General features: G+C 51.1%; 1 protein-coding gene across 3 annotated transcripts in view; it reads right to left on the bottom strand.

Annotated features, from left to right (window-relative positions):
• Positions 1-14,717, bottom strand: part of LOC142590555 (protein kinase C, brain isozyme-like) — a 224,818-nt gene extending 210,101 nt beyond the window's left edge. Inside the window, exon 1 of one of the 3 annotated variants that reach the window (XR_012830180.1) lies at positions 14,200-14,717. Coding sequence is in view for 2 of the 3 variants with exons in the window: in XM_075702760.1 (XP_075558875.1) it covers positions 14,200-14,381 (182 nt within the window). In the remaining variant the exon portion in view is untranslated. The remainder of the gene's footprint in view (positions 1-14,199) is intronic. The other 2 variants (XM_075702760.1, XM_075702759.1) reach the window with 2 other exon arrangements.
• Positions 14,718-15,161: the final 444 nt, after the last annotated feature.

The following is a 15,161-nucleotide window of genomic DNA, read 5'->3' as shown; positions in this document are numbered from 1 at the left end:
TACTGGGTCTTGGATAGGCCAGACGTTTGTACGGTGGCTAAAGCCGCTGAGCTAGCCGAGGAGTTTGTGACGCGTCGGGCTCGCGGAGCTAAGGACGGTCAAAAGGGTGAATTTGGCTCGAAGTTTGAGAGGCCGAAGTTCACACCCATGAGATTAAAGGGGGACACGCGTAGTGAGGATGCGAGTGAAAGCAGTCCGACCAAACGTAAAGAGACGGCGGCAGCCAAACGCAGAAAGCGGTTCGAGATGAGGCGAGCGCGCGTTTGTTATACGTGCCAGAAGCCGGGTCACTTTTCGGCACAGTGTCCGGAAACAACACCAAAAGTTGTGTTTTTTTCAATAGGCAGCACTGACGAGAACATGAAGCTTCTCGAGCCTTACATGCGAGACCTCCTCGTGAACGGGAAAGAGTGCCGGGTGCTTCGCGATTCCGCAGCTACGATGGATGTAGTTCACCCGTCTTATGTAGAACCCCATATGTTCACGGGCGAGTGCGCATGGATCAAGCAAGCCGTGGAAGCTCATAGCGTGTGTCTGCCGATAGCAAAAGTGCTTATTGAAGGACCTTTCGGAGCGCTTGAGACGGAGGCGGCAGTGTCATCTATGCTGCCCCCCCAGTACCCGTACCTATTTTCGAACAGGTCCGATCTCCTCCTGCGCGAGAAGGGGCTTTTGTTTGGTGAGGCTAGCGTTCAGGCCTTAACCAGATCGAAGGTTCGGGAGCTCGCTGCAAAGGCGGTAGTTGCGGGGCCGACGTTATCGAACAATGAAAAAGGGTCAGAGGCGCAGCAAGCTGATATTCGGAGCACGCCCGAACTGAATAAACTTGAGTCTGTAACGTTAAAGGCACCAGATACTGGAGAGGAAAATCCCGATGCGGGAAAGTTAGAAGAGCTATCTGCAGATTTGCTCATCGCGCCTACGTCAGACGGACTTAACAGGTTGCTAAAAGTCAGCCGGTCGGCTTTGATAGCCGAGCAAAAAAAGGATGGCCGCCTGGAAAACGTGCGCTGCAATGTCAAAGAAGGTATCGCCAGGAAAACTGCGCGTTTTGTGGAAAGAGGTGGAGTCCTGTACCGGAAGTATCTAGACCGCCGAGGAGTGGAGTTCGATCAGCTGATCGTGCCTCAATGCTATCGTCAGGATCTGTTGCGCTTGTCACACGGGGGTTCGTGGTCCGGACACCTAGGAGTTAAGAAAACTAAGGACCGTCTCTTGCAAGAGTACTATTGGCCAGGGTGTCTTCTGGACGCAGACCATTTCGTGAGGACATGTGACACTTGTCAGCGGGTGGGCAAACCAGGGGACAAATCAAGGGCGCCGTTGAAATTGGTACCTATCATAACGGAGCCTTTTAGACGGCTCGTTATTGATACAGTGGGACCTCTGCCGGTAACAGCCACGGGGTACAGACACATTTTGACTGTGATCTGCCCAGCGACAAAGTTCCCTGAAGCAGTGCCGCTTAAAGAACTCAGCTCAGTTGAGATAGTCAATGCACTACTGTCCATATTTGCGCGAGTTGGTTTTCCTGCGGAAATCCAATCAGATCAGGGCACAGTGTTTACTAGCGCTTTGACGACAACTTTTCTCGAAAGGTGTGGGGTAAAGCTGTTACACAGCTCAGTGTACCACCCACAGTCGAATTCCGTTGAGAAGCTCCACTCCGTCATGAAGCGCGTGTTGAGAGCGTTGTGTTTTGAACATCGAACTGACTGGGAGCTGTGTCTGCCTGGGGTGATGTTTGCTTTAAGGACCGCGCCGCATGCAGCTACGGGGTTTTTGCCAGCTGAACTGGTGTACGGTCGCTCGCTTCGATCTCCGCTTCGCATGCTTCGAGAATCGTGGGAAGGTAGGGGCGACGACCCAGTCGTGGTGGAGTACGTGCTTAAGCTCCTCGAACGCTTAAGAAGGGCACAGGAGTTGTCAGGTGAAGCAATGACAAAGGCCCAGCAGAGGGCCAAGGTTTATTATGATCGGACAGCCAGGGCCCGTCGTTTTGAGGTGGGCGATGAGGTCATGATATTGCGCACATCGCTAAACAACAAACTAGACGTGCAGTGGGAGGGCCCAGCACGAATTGTTCAGAAACTGTCGGACGTTAACTACGTGGTAAGTCTGCCAGGAAAGCGGAAAGCACAGCAAGTTTACCACTGTAATCTGCTCAAACCTTATAGACAAAGGGAAGCAGTGGTGTGCATGATGGTAAACGTTCCTGAAGAGCTTCCGGTCGAGCTTCCGGGACTAGGCTCAGTGACGAACAGGGAAGACACCGGTCAAGTCATTAGTGACCTTATCAGTAAAGCACCGCTGTCGCCCGAGCAGAAAACCGAACTACACCGGCTATTACAAGAGTTTCAAGGTCTGTTCTCTGAGAGGCCTGGTAGGACTTCTGTGCTTACTCATGATATAGAACTTACCTCCCCAGAGCCAGTACGATCCAAGGCGTATCGGGTGTCACCCCGCCAGAGCGATATTATGGAGGCTGAGGTAAAGAAAATGCTACAGCTCGGTGTTATTGAGGCAGGTGAGAGTGATTATACCTCCCCTTTGATTTTAGTTGAGGTACCGGGCAAGGAACCTCGTCCTTGCGTCGACTACCGCAGGCTTAATTCCATCACTAAGGATCAAATTTATCCGATCCCTAACATCGAGGAGCGCCTTGAGAAAGTTAGTAGCGCTCAGTTTATTTCCACCCTAGATCTTGTCAGGGGTTATTGGCAGGTTCCACTTACAGAAGAGGCTAGTAGGTATGCGGCGTTCATTTCACCAATGGGAACATTCCGTCCTAAAGTGTTGAGTTTTGGTTTGAAGAACGCGCCATACTGTTTTTCAAGCCTCATGGATAAAGTGTTGCGGGGACAGCAAGAATTCGCTTTACCGTATCTAGAAGACGTAGCGATATTCTCCGCATCCTGGTCTGAGCATATGACACACTTGCGGGCAGTGCTAACCCGCCTGCGCGAAGCGGGCTTGACAGTAAAGGCTCCTAAGTGCCAGTTAGCACAGGCCGAGGTTGTCTACCTCGGTCACGTGATTGGTCAGGGTCGTCGCCGCCCCTCTGAAATAAAAGTGGCCGCTGTGCGAGACTTTCCGCAACCGCGCACAAAGACCGATATTCGGTCGTTCTTAGGTGTCGCCGGCTACTATCAGAGGTACATCCCTAGGTACTCTGATATCGCGGCTCCCCTGACGGATGCTCTAAGAAAGACAGAGCCTCAAACAGTCGTCTGGGACGAGACAAAGGAAAGAGCTTTTAGCGCCCTAAAGAGTGCCCTAACAAACCAGCCTGTGCTACGATCGCCAGACTATACAAAAGGGTTCATTGTTCAGTGCGATGCTAGTGAGCGAGGCATGGGCGTTGTACTGTGCCAACGGGAAAAGGGAGAAGTAGAACACCCCGTCCTGTATGCTAGTCGTAAGCTGACCAGTCGTGAGCAGGCGTATAGCGCCACCGAGAAAGAGTGTGCATGTCTCGTGTGGGCCGTTCAGAAATTGTCATGCTATCTAGCCGGCTCGAGGTTTATCATTGAGACGGATCACTGCCCTCTCCAATGGCTGCAGACCATCTCTCCCAAAAATGGCCGCCTCCTGCGCTGGAGCCTCGCTTTACAACAATATTCCTTTGAGGTGCGTTACAAAAAGGGGAGTCTCAACGGTAACGCCGATGGCTTAAGTCGAAGCCCCTAACGTAGGAATCAGCCTCAAAATTGTTTGTTACTGATGTTTTTCTTCCTGAGGCAGGATTTTTTTTAACATATTGCTTTTGTTTAGTGTTTCAAAGTGATGATATGCTTTCTAGTGCAATTTTTCAATTTGTGGACGCGTTCTGAGTGATGCTAGACTACTGTAAGGAACTAGGCAGTGGTATAAAAAGGGGAAAGAGCCTGGCAGGGCTTAGTGAGGGTTGTGCCGTGCTTGCTGACTGAGCGGTTGAGTTTCAGCGTAGTTCTAACGCTTGCCGGGAACGAGAACAAAAATGTGAACTCTCCCGAAGTCACTTTGCAGTGTCCCGTGCGAACCTGAACAAGAGAACGAGGCCTTCTCGGTGCGCTGCGCTCAAGAAACGTCGAGGGACGCCCGACTTCGGTTATGAGCATCATCGAGCGACATCCCTCCGGACAGCGGATGCAGTCCCCTGTCCATCGGGATCTCCTTCCCCCGGCGGGGCGGTCTGTTGCGTTTCGCCTGCGACACGCGGTTTTGCCGGCGCGACTGCGGCGGGGGGCAGACATTTTGGCCCGATCGTCGTCGCCGCAACGCTCCCCGCCAGGTGTTTCCAGGCGCGACTGCGGCGATGCGACCGCAAAGGATCACCCTCTCCTTCCAGTCATTGTGCCTGAACCAGGCGATGCGACAGCAGGGGCACCCTCTCCTTCCAGTCATTGTGCCCGAGCCAGGCGATGCGAAAGCAGGGATCACCCTCTCATTGTGCCCGACCGGCAGCGCTACGACAGTGTGCGTCACTATTAGCCCATTGTACATTCACGTGCTCGTCTATTGAGGGGTTCCTTCTTGCCCTCAACTGCGAGAGTATAAAAACAGCTGCCCCCGGACGCCAAGAGGAGGGCTCCGATTTCTTCTGTTGAGTAAAGTGCTCTCCCGTCTCTCTACTTCGGTCAACCTGACCGCCAACTCTTTGCAATGTTAAAATAAACAAGTTGTTTTGTTGTTACCAGTCGACTCATGCTTTGCCGGGACCTTCGGATGCTTCCAGTTGTACCCCAGGCCGCCAGGCCAACGCTACCCTTGGGGCTTGCGACCCAGGTACAACCACGGGCGTCAGCGCCGAGTTCCCAACAACCGATGCCATCGGTGGGGATCAAACAGCACGGAAAATCGCACCATGTGTCTCCCGCTTTACCGGGTGGAGGGTAATTTATTGTCTGTACGCCGGGCAAAGTACGCCGGGCAAAGTACGCCAGGGCAAAGTACGCCAGGGCAAAGTACGCCAGGGCAAAGTACGCCAGGGCAAAGTACGCCAGGGCAAAGTACGCCAGGGCAAAGTACGCCAGGGCAAAGTACGCCAGGGCAAAGTACGCCAGGGCAAAGTACAAGGGCAACGCGAGTTCTCGGCCATATAGGAGATAGAATGGTGAATAGCCGGCGGTGTCGTGACGCGATGAATTATACGCGAACGTCATATATGGTAAGTGAACATCCAAGTCGTGGTAGTCGGTCGCAACGTACTTCGAAAGCATGTCGGTGATGGTCCGGTTGAGGCGCTCCGTGAGGCCGTTGGTCTGCGGGTGGTAGGACGTGCTGAACTTGTGCTTTGTCGAGCAGGAGCGGAGGATGTCCTCGACGACTGCCGACAGAAAGCTGCGACCACGGTCAGTGAGTAATTGGCGCGGAGCACCGTGCACTAAAGTGATGTCATAGAGAAGAAAGTCAGCAACGTCAGTAGCACAACTTGTCGGGAGGGCTCTGGTGATTGCGTACCGCGTAGCATAATCAGTAGCGACGGCGACCCATTTATTTCCGGAGCCGGAGAGAGGAAATGGTCCAAGAAGGTCTAGACCAACACGGAAAAAGGGTTCGGGTGGGATATCGATCGGCTGGAGACATCCAGCTGGAGGTGTGGAGGGCTTCTTCCGGCGCTGACAGGGCTCACAAGCGGCAACGTAGCGCCGCACGGAGCGGGCGAGACCCGGCCAAAAGAACCGACGGCGTACACGGTTGCATGTGCGCGAGGCGCCCAATTGTGTCGAGCCAAGGGAGCGTCGTGAAGTTGCTGCAGGACAGTCGAACGCAGGTGCGATGGAATGACGAGCAGAAGGTCAAGGCCGTGTGGATCAAAATTGCGGCGGTGTAATGACCCCTCCTTAAGGAGAAACATCCGAAGAGATGCGTCGCCAGGAGTTGACTCCAGACGGTCGATCAGGGCTCGTAATGAAGGATAGTGCCGTTGCTCGTTGCCGATTTGAAGCAACTGGGACACGGAAAACGCAAGCGATGGCGTCCGCATCAGCTGGTTCGTCGACGGGGTAGGGACAGACAATCGGCATCCTGGTGCAAGCGTCCGGTCTTATATACCACGGAGAAGGTATATTCATGCAGGCGTAACGCTCAGCGAGCGAGTCGTCCCGTGGGGTTCTTGAGCGAGGATAGCCAGGAGAGAGCGTGGTGATCAGTGATGACACAGAAGGGGCGACCGTACAAGTATGGACGAAACTTCGCAACAGCCCACACAAGAGCGAGGCACTCGCGCTCTGATTGAGTAATTGCGCTCGGCGGGTGATAGAAGTCGGCTGGCATAGGATATAACGCGATCATGTCCACGCTGGCGTTGTGCTAACACTGCTCCTATGCCATGACCACTGGCATCAGTTCAAACTTCCGTTGAGGTAGACGGGTCAAAGTGGGCCAAAATTGGAGGCGCGGTAAGGAGAGTAGTCAGCTGCTAAAAAGATGCGGCATGGTCCGGTCCCCAAGAAAATGGGGCGTCTTTCTTCAAGAGGTCGGTAAGGCGACGTGCGATGGTCGCAAAATCCTTCACAAAGCGTCGGAAATAAGAGCACAGCCCTACGAAACTACGAGCGTCCTTCGTAGACTTCGGAACAGGAAAGTTCGTATCGGCGCGAATTTTATACGGATCGTGTCGCACGCCTCTGGCGTCCACGAGGTGTCCAAGGGCGGCGATTTGGCGGCGAGCGAAGTGACATTTTGACGAGTTCAACTGAAGACCGGCGCGGCGGAACAAGAATCGCTGAAAGACGGTCTAGGTGCGTGTCGAATGTGGGCGAATAAACGATGCCGTCGTCCAGATAGCACAAACAGGTGGACCACTTGAACCCCTGAAGCAAAGAGTCCATCATTCGTTCGAAGGTGGCGGGCGCGTTACAGAGACCGAAAGGCATCACCTTGAACTGATAAAGGCCGTCAGGGGTAACAAATGCAGTCTTCTCTCGGTCCATGTCGTCGACGGATATCTGCCAGTAGCCGGAACGTAAGTCGATAGAAGAAAAATAGGTGGCACCGTACAAGCAGTCTGGAGCGTCATCAATACGTGGCAAAGGGTACGCGTCCTTTTTTTTTTTTGAGATTTTGTTCAGGTGGCGATAATCTACACAAAAGCGCCACGTTCCATCCTTTTTCACAAGTACGACGGGAGATGCCCAGGGACTACAGGAAGCCTCGATAATGTCCTTTGCAAGCATCTTTCTGACTTCCTGTTGGATGACAGCTCGTTCCGACGCAAAAACACGATATAGACATCGGTGAATAGGGCTTGCATCGCCAGTATTTATGCGATGGGTCACGACGGACGTTTGACCTACGGGTCAATTGTCAAAGTAAAAAATGTCGCGATAGCCTTCAAGAACGCGGCAAAGAGTTACAACTTGAACAGGTGTAAGATCGACGTCAGTACCGTGCGATGACGTCACGGTATGGGCTGAGCTGTGACGATCTTCCACTGTGAATGACTCGATCTCGTCGTCCCGCAAAGCGCTAATTATAGCCGACGAAATCCCCTGAGGCAGAACTTGCGCGGTTAGCGCGAAATTGACAAGGGGAAGGCAGGTGCGGTTGCCAGTAATTTTCAGCACAGTGTGCGGCACGGTAACACCATGTGTAAGCATAACGGCCGGAATTGGTGCGGCCACGTAATTGCCGTCAGGTACAGCTGGTGAGGACAACAAGACGACGTGTGTCACAGAGTGAGGCGATAGGCGAATGAAATCCATGCAGCTCAAATGGCTTAAGGGCGGGTCCACAGGGTCGGAAAGAAGAGGCAAGTCAAGGCGAAGTGAGCCGGCCGAACAGTCAATGAGGGCAGAATGATTGGCAAGAAAATCCAGACCGAGAATGAGTTCGTGAGGGCAATGCTCGATGACGGTGAAGAGAACGACGGTGTGTCTCTCAGAAAGGGTGAGTCGGGCAGAACACATGCCAACAATAGCGACAGTCCCTCCGTCGGCGACTTGTACAACTCGGTTCGGGGCAGGCGTCAGAACTTTCTTGAGCCGACGGCGAAGAGCAGCACTCGTAATTGACACATGCGCCCCGGTGTCAATCAACGCGCACACAGGAACATTGCGGACGAGAACGTCCAAAAGATTCTTGTTCGTGGGTTAGGTGAAGCGAGGATTTCTTGCCAATGTCGTCAATGCAGCTTCACCTCCAGAAGCTGCACTGTCTATTTTTCCGGTCGGGGGTGCGGCGAGTAGGTCGGAGAAGGAGCACGGCGTGACGAGAACGAGCGCGATTGGCGGCGGGAGGGAGAAGGCGAGCGGGAATAGCGGGGTCGTGTCAAAGGTGTCGCAGGATCAGATGATGGAGCGGGCATAGAAGGGGCGAAGGAAAAGACGCGCTAGAGGGGCGAGGGTGGTAATCAGGAGAATAGCGCATCGAAGTCCAGCGGCTGCGGCAGTGGTGAGCGACATGTCCAATGCGTCGGCAGTTAAAACAGATCGGCCGTTAGATTTTATATATATATATATATATATATATATATATATATATATATATACATTTATATATATATATATATATATATATATATATATATATATATATTGTCACACATTGTGCTCCTCGAAGAGGAGGCACAATGTGTGTCGAGTGAGCTCCTGAACAATACTTTGCAGTGTGGTGAGCGCTGTTTAAATCACGTATATGGGGCCTCGAAGAGGTGCAACGTCATCCTAACGTATTTCTCTCGCTTATAAACCGCTGAATCACCACTGACTTTTTTTTTAGTGTCGAGAAGTGAGATTCCACTGCGGCTCCTATTCAGCGCAATATGGAATTCGACTTGTATATAAAAAAAAATATTTAGAACGAGCAGACCTCGAAACTGGAACTGCTGTCATGACGTCTACGGTGTCGCCAAAACATGTATGGCCTGAAAAACAGGGGCGCTTGTAACGACATTCACAAAAAAAAAATGCACCCAAGTACAACTGTTAACCATTCTTGCGTCACACGAATCTTTTTTTTTTCGGCTAGAGCGCAACAAAATTTATTAAGGCGCCGTCGACTCCAAAACCTTGGCGTCATCATATATAGGCTGTTTTTTGTAGACAGCATAATTCTTTTAAAAAATCGCCTGTGACATGCATCTGGCGTAGCTGTAGTCCTTGAGCTACAGATCACTCGAAGCGGCGGACTTTGCTCACTCGGGAAATCGAAATGTCTAATAAACTAACGAAAGCTCGCTCATCAAAACGTTGATTAATTACTTTGCGGCACCTACTACAATTGATTAGTGCGGCCGGTGAATTTTCAAGACATATCCACTTGGGACGCGACTTCTATGGATTCATGCTCTGTGATTTATCACGACATATCCGTGCACTTGGAACGACTTGTAACGATCGCACGGGTTTTGAGATATGCGCCGCGGAATTTGTGGTAAAAATACACTATAACTGCACAACTACTTTTTTTTAACAAACCGTTTAAGTACACAGGCAGGAAAGAAACTGGAAAGCCAATGTTCTTCGTTGCACACTTTGGGAACGAAAGTCTCGAATCTGGTGTCGTCCTGAAAATTCGTTTAAAAGTGTGGTACACGCCTCGCGACCTCGTCTGCTACAATTCGTTAACTGAAATAAGTGCCGTGAGGTATGTGATTAAAAAGTTCACTAGTGAGTTTTTGGCAATTGGTCGATTATGCATCCGGTACATTGAACAGTCACTCTTGGCAACAGGGCTCGTGCACACTTTCTCCGGCAAAACGTCCCAGCTCACGTCATGAAAGACAAGCACAGTGCGACCAGTAGAAGTGATTCTTCCGAGGGCATGCACGGTCCGGTAAGTTGAGCGCTAATATTGAAACTCAACTTGCGGCGAGCTCACGGAGCTCACGGTCACGCTGCTTGGTGCACGAGATCGAAGTGGCGAGGAAAAGTGTACGGCATAAGTTTCACCGCCATCCGTAAGCCTCAAATACTGGCGAAAGTTTACTACTGTTTTCGCTAAGCGGTCAAAGTAGGTGTCCTACCTAGACGAGGAAGCAGCATTAATTGAACCAACCTCTTCCAGTTTAACGCCCATGACGGTATCCATTGCAAAAAAAGAAGAAAACAAAACATAATGCGGCACAGAACGCAGTTTAAGTTTCTTGGAGAACTGAATGTTAAAAAATTCAATTCGGTTTTTTTTATTATATGTGCACAAACACCTATCTGATTATGAGACACGCCATACAGTGGGATTAGCTTTGATCACCTGGGGTTTTTTGACGTGAGCCTAAATCTAAATACACGAGCGTTTCCTTTTTTTTTTTTTTTCATTTAGCACCCCCCACGACCTCCATCGAAATGCGGTCGCTGAGGCCGGGATCAAATATGAGACCTCGAGCTCAACAACGCAACGCGTCAGACAGTGGGCTAGCTAGCGCGGCGCCAAACATTGAATGTGGAGTTCATGTGTTTTTGCGTACCGCAATATTATCGAATTCACTATTACAAGCGTTCTTTTTTTATGTCACTAATTAGCTATTACTAAACAGATTCTCATAGATGCTTATCGTCGCAACCGACTATCTCCCACGTTACGCTGAAACGAAGGCAACCCAGAGAAGCACAGCAGCCAAGATGGCGCGCTTTCATTGAGCATGTTGTGTTGCGACACGGCGAATCGACCGTCGTAATAACAGACCGACGAACCGCATTCACGGCGGCACTTTTAGGTCACGTCTCGCTGCTAAGTGGAACGGCTCATCGGAAGTCAACCGCCTACCATCCACAAAACAACGGATTGACAGAGCGCCTAAACGAAACAATTGAAGACATATGCTCCCCATGTGCGTGGATGTCAAACATAAAAATTGGGTATGACATCCTACTTTATAACACCTTTGCGTATAACACGGCGAAACAAGAGACGACGCGCATGACTCCGTTCACCCTCGTTCACGGACGGGATGTACGAACGAAGTCAACCACAATAAGCCTGAAGTACGTGTTCCACAGGCTGATCAATTCTAAAATGATGTATGGTATAATAAACCGGATTACAATTCAAGTATCGCCCTTCAAGAAAGTGTTTACCTTACACACAAAGATATATCACTTTCCATACGAGAAGTACAACTTAACAAAGCAGATGTCTGGAATTACGAAAATTTTGTTTTTATTAGATCTTGGAGCGCACGTACGAAACTAATCGAGTGTGTGAACTATCGACTGGAACATGATGTTTATGTTCCAGAATTTGAACATTATTACCCTTTTCTACAACATCAAATAAAAGCCAAATACTATCCATGGAACATAATTTACTAAACTGCGAAAATACACGTCCGTTATAAGATGACACACAAGAATAAGCTTGAACTTTTTTGCCCTAGTTATTGAGATCCTTATCTGGAAGTGGCTATACCGAAAAGTTCAAATTGCATGCAATGAAGTCGTTCTTCACGAAGCCTTCTTGCCCTTTAATGAATAGAATACCAAGCTCATAAGTTCTTCCCATTTTCCAAGTAAAAAACTTCAAGGCTACAACAATGCACATGGCAATAAGTGAGAGAACCTTTAACGAAGTAGCAGATTCCTTTTGCTTCTCAGAAACAGAATGCCCAATGCTTAATCCCTCTTCCTAACAGGAAGATACAAAAAATAGTGACAATAGAATATATTGTTCGCCTACCACAATCCATTAACCAAATGTGACAAGAATTCTACTCAGAACTCCATAGTATTTCTTTTTTTTAATTCAAGCAGCACAGAAGTGAAAACTCCAGAAAATTGCCTTGTATACAATGGCCCACTGACCCCCCAATACCGATATACAATACAACAAAAAATGTATCAACGAGCATTTTAGAAGATGCTCACCCTTTCATTTTATGTATAGGGTCACCCACTATTAGAGGGGTGCACCTCATTGCTATTCGCTTTTGTTAGAGAAGGAAAAGACAATTCCGCTGAAGGCAATGATTACATTTCTCCCGCTGAAAACCATTGCTAATGCTGTTGTCCACTACAACTGCCCCAACACGAGCGCATGGCATGACGAGCGATTATGGGCCAAACACGTAAATGATAATACGAAGTGCTTGTAGTACATCACACGTTACGAAGAACCGCTTTCTCACCAAGCTATGACGACGAAGGCACGACACGCGCTGATGATACGTACTACATGTGATGAAGGTTTACGCCCACGATGATGCGTGCAGATATGCATGGAAATGTGAGAGTCAGTAACCTATCGCGCTCACGTCTCGCAGTTTGCTGGTTCCGAGATAGTGTGCCCCAGGAGCATGCGCCGCGTAATACCACCAACTGCCGCCAGGTGCTTCCCTGCAGAGCAAAGCTGTCCGCTCGCGCGCTCCACACAGCAGTAGACATCACTGTACAATCTCGCAAAGAAATAAGCGCTCGAGGGCCCGACCTGCCTACATTAAATAGCCCACTTTGCACGAGTGTTCGCCTTGTTTTACCTATAGATATTAGTCACAACATTTAGGCATTCTTCCACAGAAATATTTTTTTAGGATAGCTTGCTTTCTTACCATCAGAGCCTATGTGTGAGCCCGAAATACTTCTCTATGAAGGGTTTGCGTTTGCACAAGCCTCACAGTCCTGCACTGCTTAACTCTCTCTGCATAGAACTGTCGTTCAGAGACGAATACGTTCTACCGTCCATATTTATGAGTAGTTGGTATCGCATCTGCTCGAACATACGTACAAACTACAATGCATACGGCAGTTCAATTTTGGAGATAATTAAAAAGTGAACACCTCCCGATAATATCCAAATGCTATCCAAAACTTGTCTATTGAATAGCGGAAGTCATATTCTCCCAAGTGTCACTTCTGAGCTACAGACGAGCGAAGATTGCAGATGTAGACTTGCTGATATTATCGTCTCCGTGATAACTAAATCTGCCTCATCTCAAGTAATGCCACGGCCTGTGTTCTGGATGTTCTCAGCGATGGCCTGTCACCCTATGCAACACTTGCAACATCATTTTAGTGTTGCGCATTCGAAAAAGTGCGCACTTCATAACGTAACAGCTAACCCCTCGAAATGTCATGAAGACCAAAATTATTTAAATTTCTTGTAACCAAACACGATGTCCAACTATGCAGTCGTAATGATTAATTTCCCACTCTGTAGCTAGATACCTGCGGTGCCTGCGCATTTTCCTAAAGTGTCAACGTGCTGTATGTAGTTTTGGGACGGCGGTGCGCTGAAGGGTTCGAAATGTGGACACCGGCCGGGTGCCACCTTGCTATTTAAAGGAACCGCCCTTATTTAACGGAAGAGAAAAAGAACTGATGTATCTGCGCAGTCATCGTAAGGGGTTCTGCTGTTTCGGCCGAGACAGATGTCTGCACGGCACGCCAGTTGGGAGACCGCCAGGTGCCACCCACTGCCAGCAAGCTTCACGCCACGACGAACGAAAAAAACAAAGCGCGCAGTAATAGAAATGCTGCACACAGATCCGCAACTCTGAATAAACTGCATCAAGAAGCCACGAAGTAAAGCATGAGCGACGGCATGACTACGTAAGGAATTCCTCTCGCGAAGCACTCACTAATCGAGCAAGTTGCGCCCGACCCAGTTTCTGTGCGTGCCATCCTACGGCACCCCGAAACACCGGAGCAGAAACTAAAACAAATCGTTGTCGAAGCACGTAAAAAATGGTAGCAGGGCGGCGTTACGCGCGTCGAAATTGGCGGTTCCACAAAATGACAAGTGGGGGACACGGCAGCCGCTCGGCTCGCAGGTTTCGCACCGCGCGCGGATGGGCGTTCCCCCCCTCTCGCAGGCAGCTTTCAAATCAGCGCACACGACGAAAGGAGCCAACGTGCGAGCTCGCACGGTGGGCGCGCGCGGCAGAATCGAGCGACGGCATCGGGCACGTTGGATCCCCTCTGCGCAAGCCGCAGGAGAAGCGCATCCGTGCCTTCGAATTAGCGACGACACTCGGCAGCTCACCCCGCGTGCGGCTATAGCGCTGGCACGCAAGCGGCGTGTTTTCCTCGTGCGCGCTGTCAAAGCCGCGGAGGACGGGACCGCCTGCTCCGGATCGAGAAGGGGGCGCCCGAGGCCAAGGACTCGACGAAATGTCTCGTTGCTCTGCTCCCCCGAGTGTTTTTCACGGGCTTTCCGCTAGGCCCGGAAAGGGTACGGAGAGAGGACCGCCCGTGGTCCGGTGGCGCGCTATCCCAACCGCTGCTGCAGTGGAAGCAGCGCGCGCGAGGTGAAAGGAAGGAAAGGGTTGCGGATTCGGCTCACCAGATGAAATCCTTGCAGTGCGAGCAGAAGGTGGGCTGCTTGAAGAAGCGCGGTATGAACTTGTGGTCCTTCACTTCGAAGACGTTCTTCTTTTTGAGAGCGCCTTTGCGCGCTCGTAGCCGGAATCCCGAAGTGAACTGCTCGGACAGCTGCTCCTCGCCGCCGCCGCCGTCGTCTCCCATGGCCGATGTTGATCGGGGGCCGACCTTGCCGCTGCTTGCGCCGAGCTGGCTGTTCTAGGGAGACGCCGCGCGCACACAAAACACACACACACGCACGGCGAAGGCACGCACACCCACAGCGGATGCGCCGACGACGTCGAGCACGGCAAGACGCAAGGACCGGCCTGCTCCACTGCTGCGGCGGCGGCTGCTTGCCTGTCGGCGACGCAGGCGCACTGCTGCACACGCGCGCCAAGCGCTCGCAGCGGGCGACGAGCGCAGCAGCCCCGCCGCGCCGGCACCGCCTCCTGCGGCGTGCTTCTCCGCTCGCTTCTTTTCTGTGCGCCTGTTGCTGCACGCTCCAAGACGCGAACTGCGGCGAGGGCCCTGCGATTCGAGAAGCCCGCAGCAACGCAACAACCACGTCGAAGAAGAAGAGCCGGCAGTTAGCACGGCGGCACCGCAAGTGGTGCATTATATACTTCCGGCCTTCTCCGGGGCTTGCACGCGTTCACATCGAGCGGACTGGCCGGCGCTTGGCGTTGTTTTCTGTTTGTCTTTCTCGCGAGAGAAATCGACCGCGCTCAGCGGTTCACTTTCGGTTTCGCTGTTGAAGGACCTCCGCTTATATTTCGCCGGTGCGGTCCGTATATTTCCAGTTACTGCGCGTTTGTTGTGCGAGACCACATCGAACGAGTTTCGCTGGCGCGGCTATATTGCCTTTGCTGCGGGAACAGTAGGCCCGCTCGCCCGTCTATACTGCAGCTGGTATTAAGAAATACTCCGCTGTTCGCCGTAAGA

This window comes from Dermacentor variabilis, chromosome 8, assembly GCF_050947875.1.
Source record: "Dermacentor variabilis isolate Ectoservices chromosome 8, ASM5094787v1, whole genome shotgun sequence".
Lineage (NCBI taxonomy): Eukaryota > Metazoa > Arthropoda > Arachnida > Ixodida > Ixodidae > Dermacentor > Dermacentor variabilis.
This window is presented reverse-complemented; position numbering and strand designations above follow the sequence as displayed.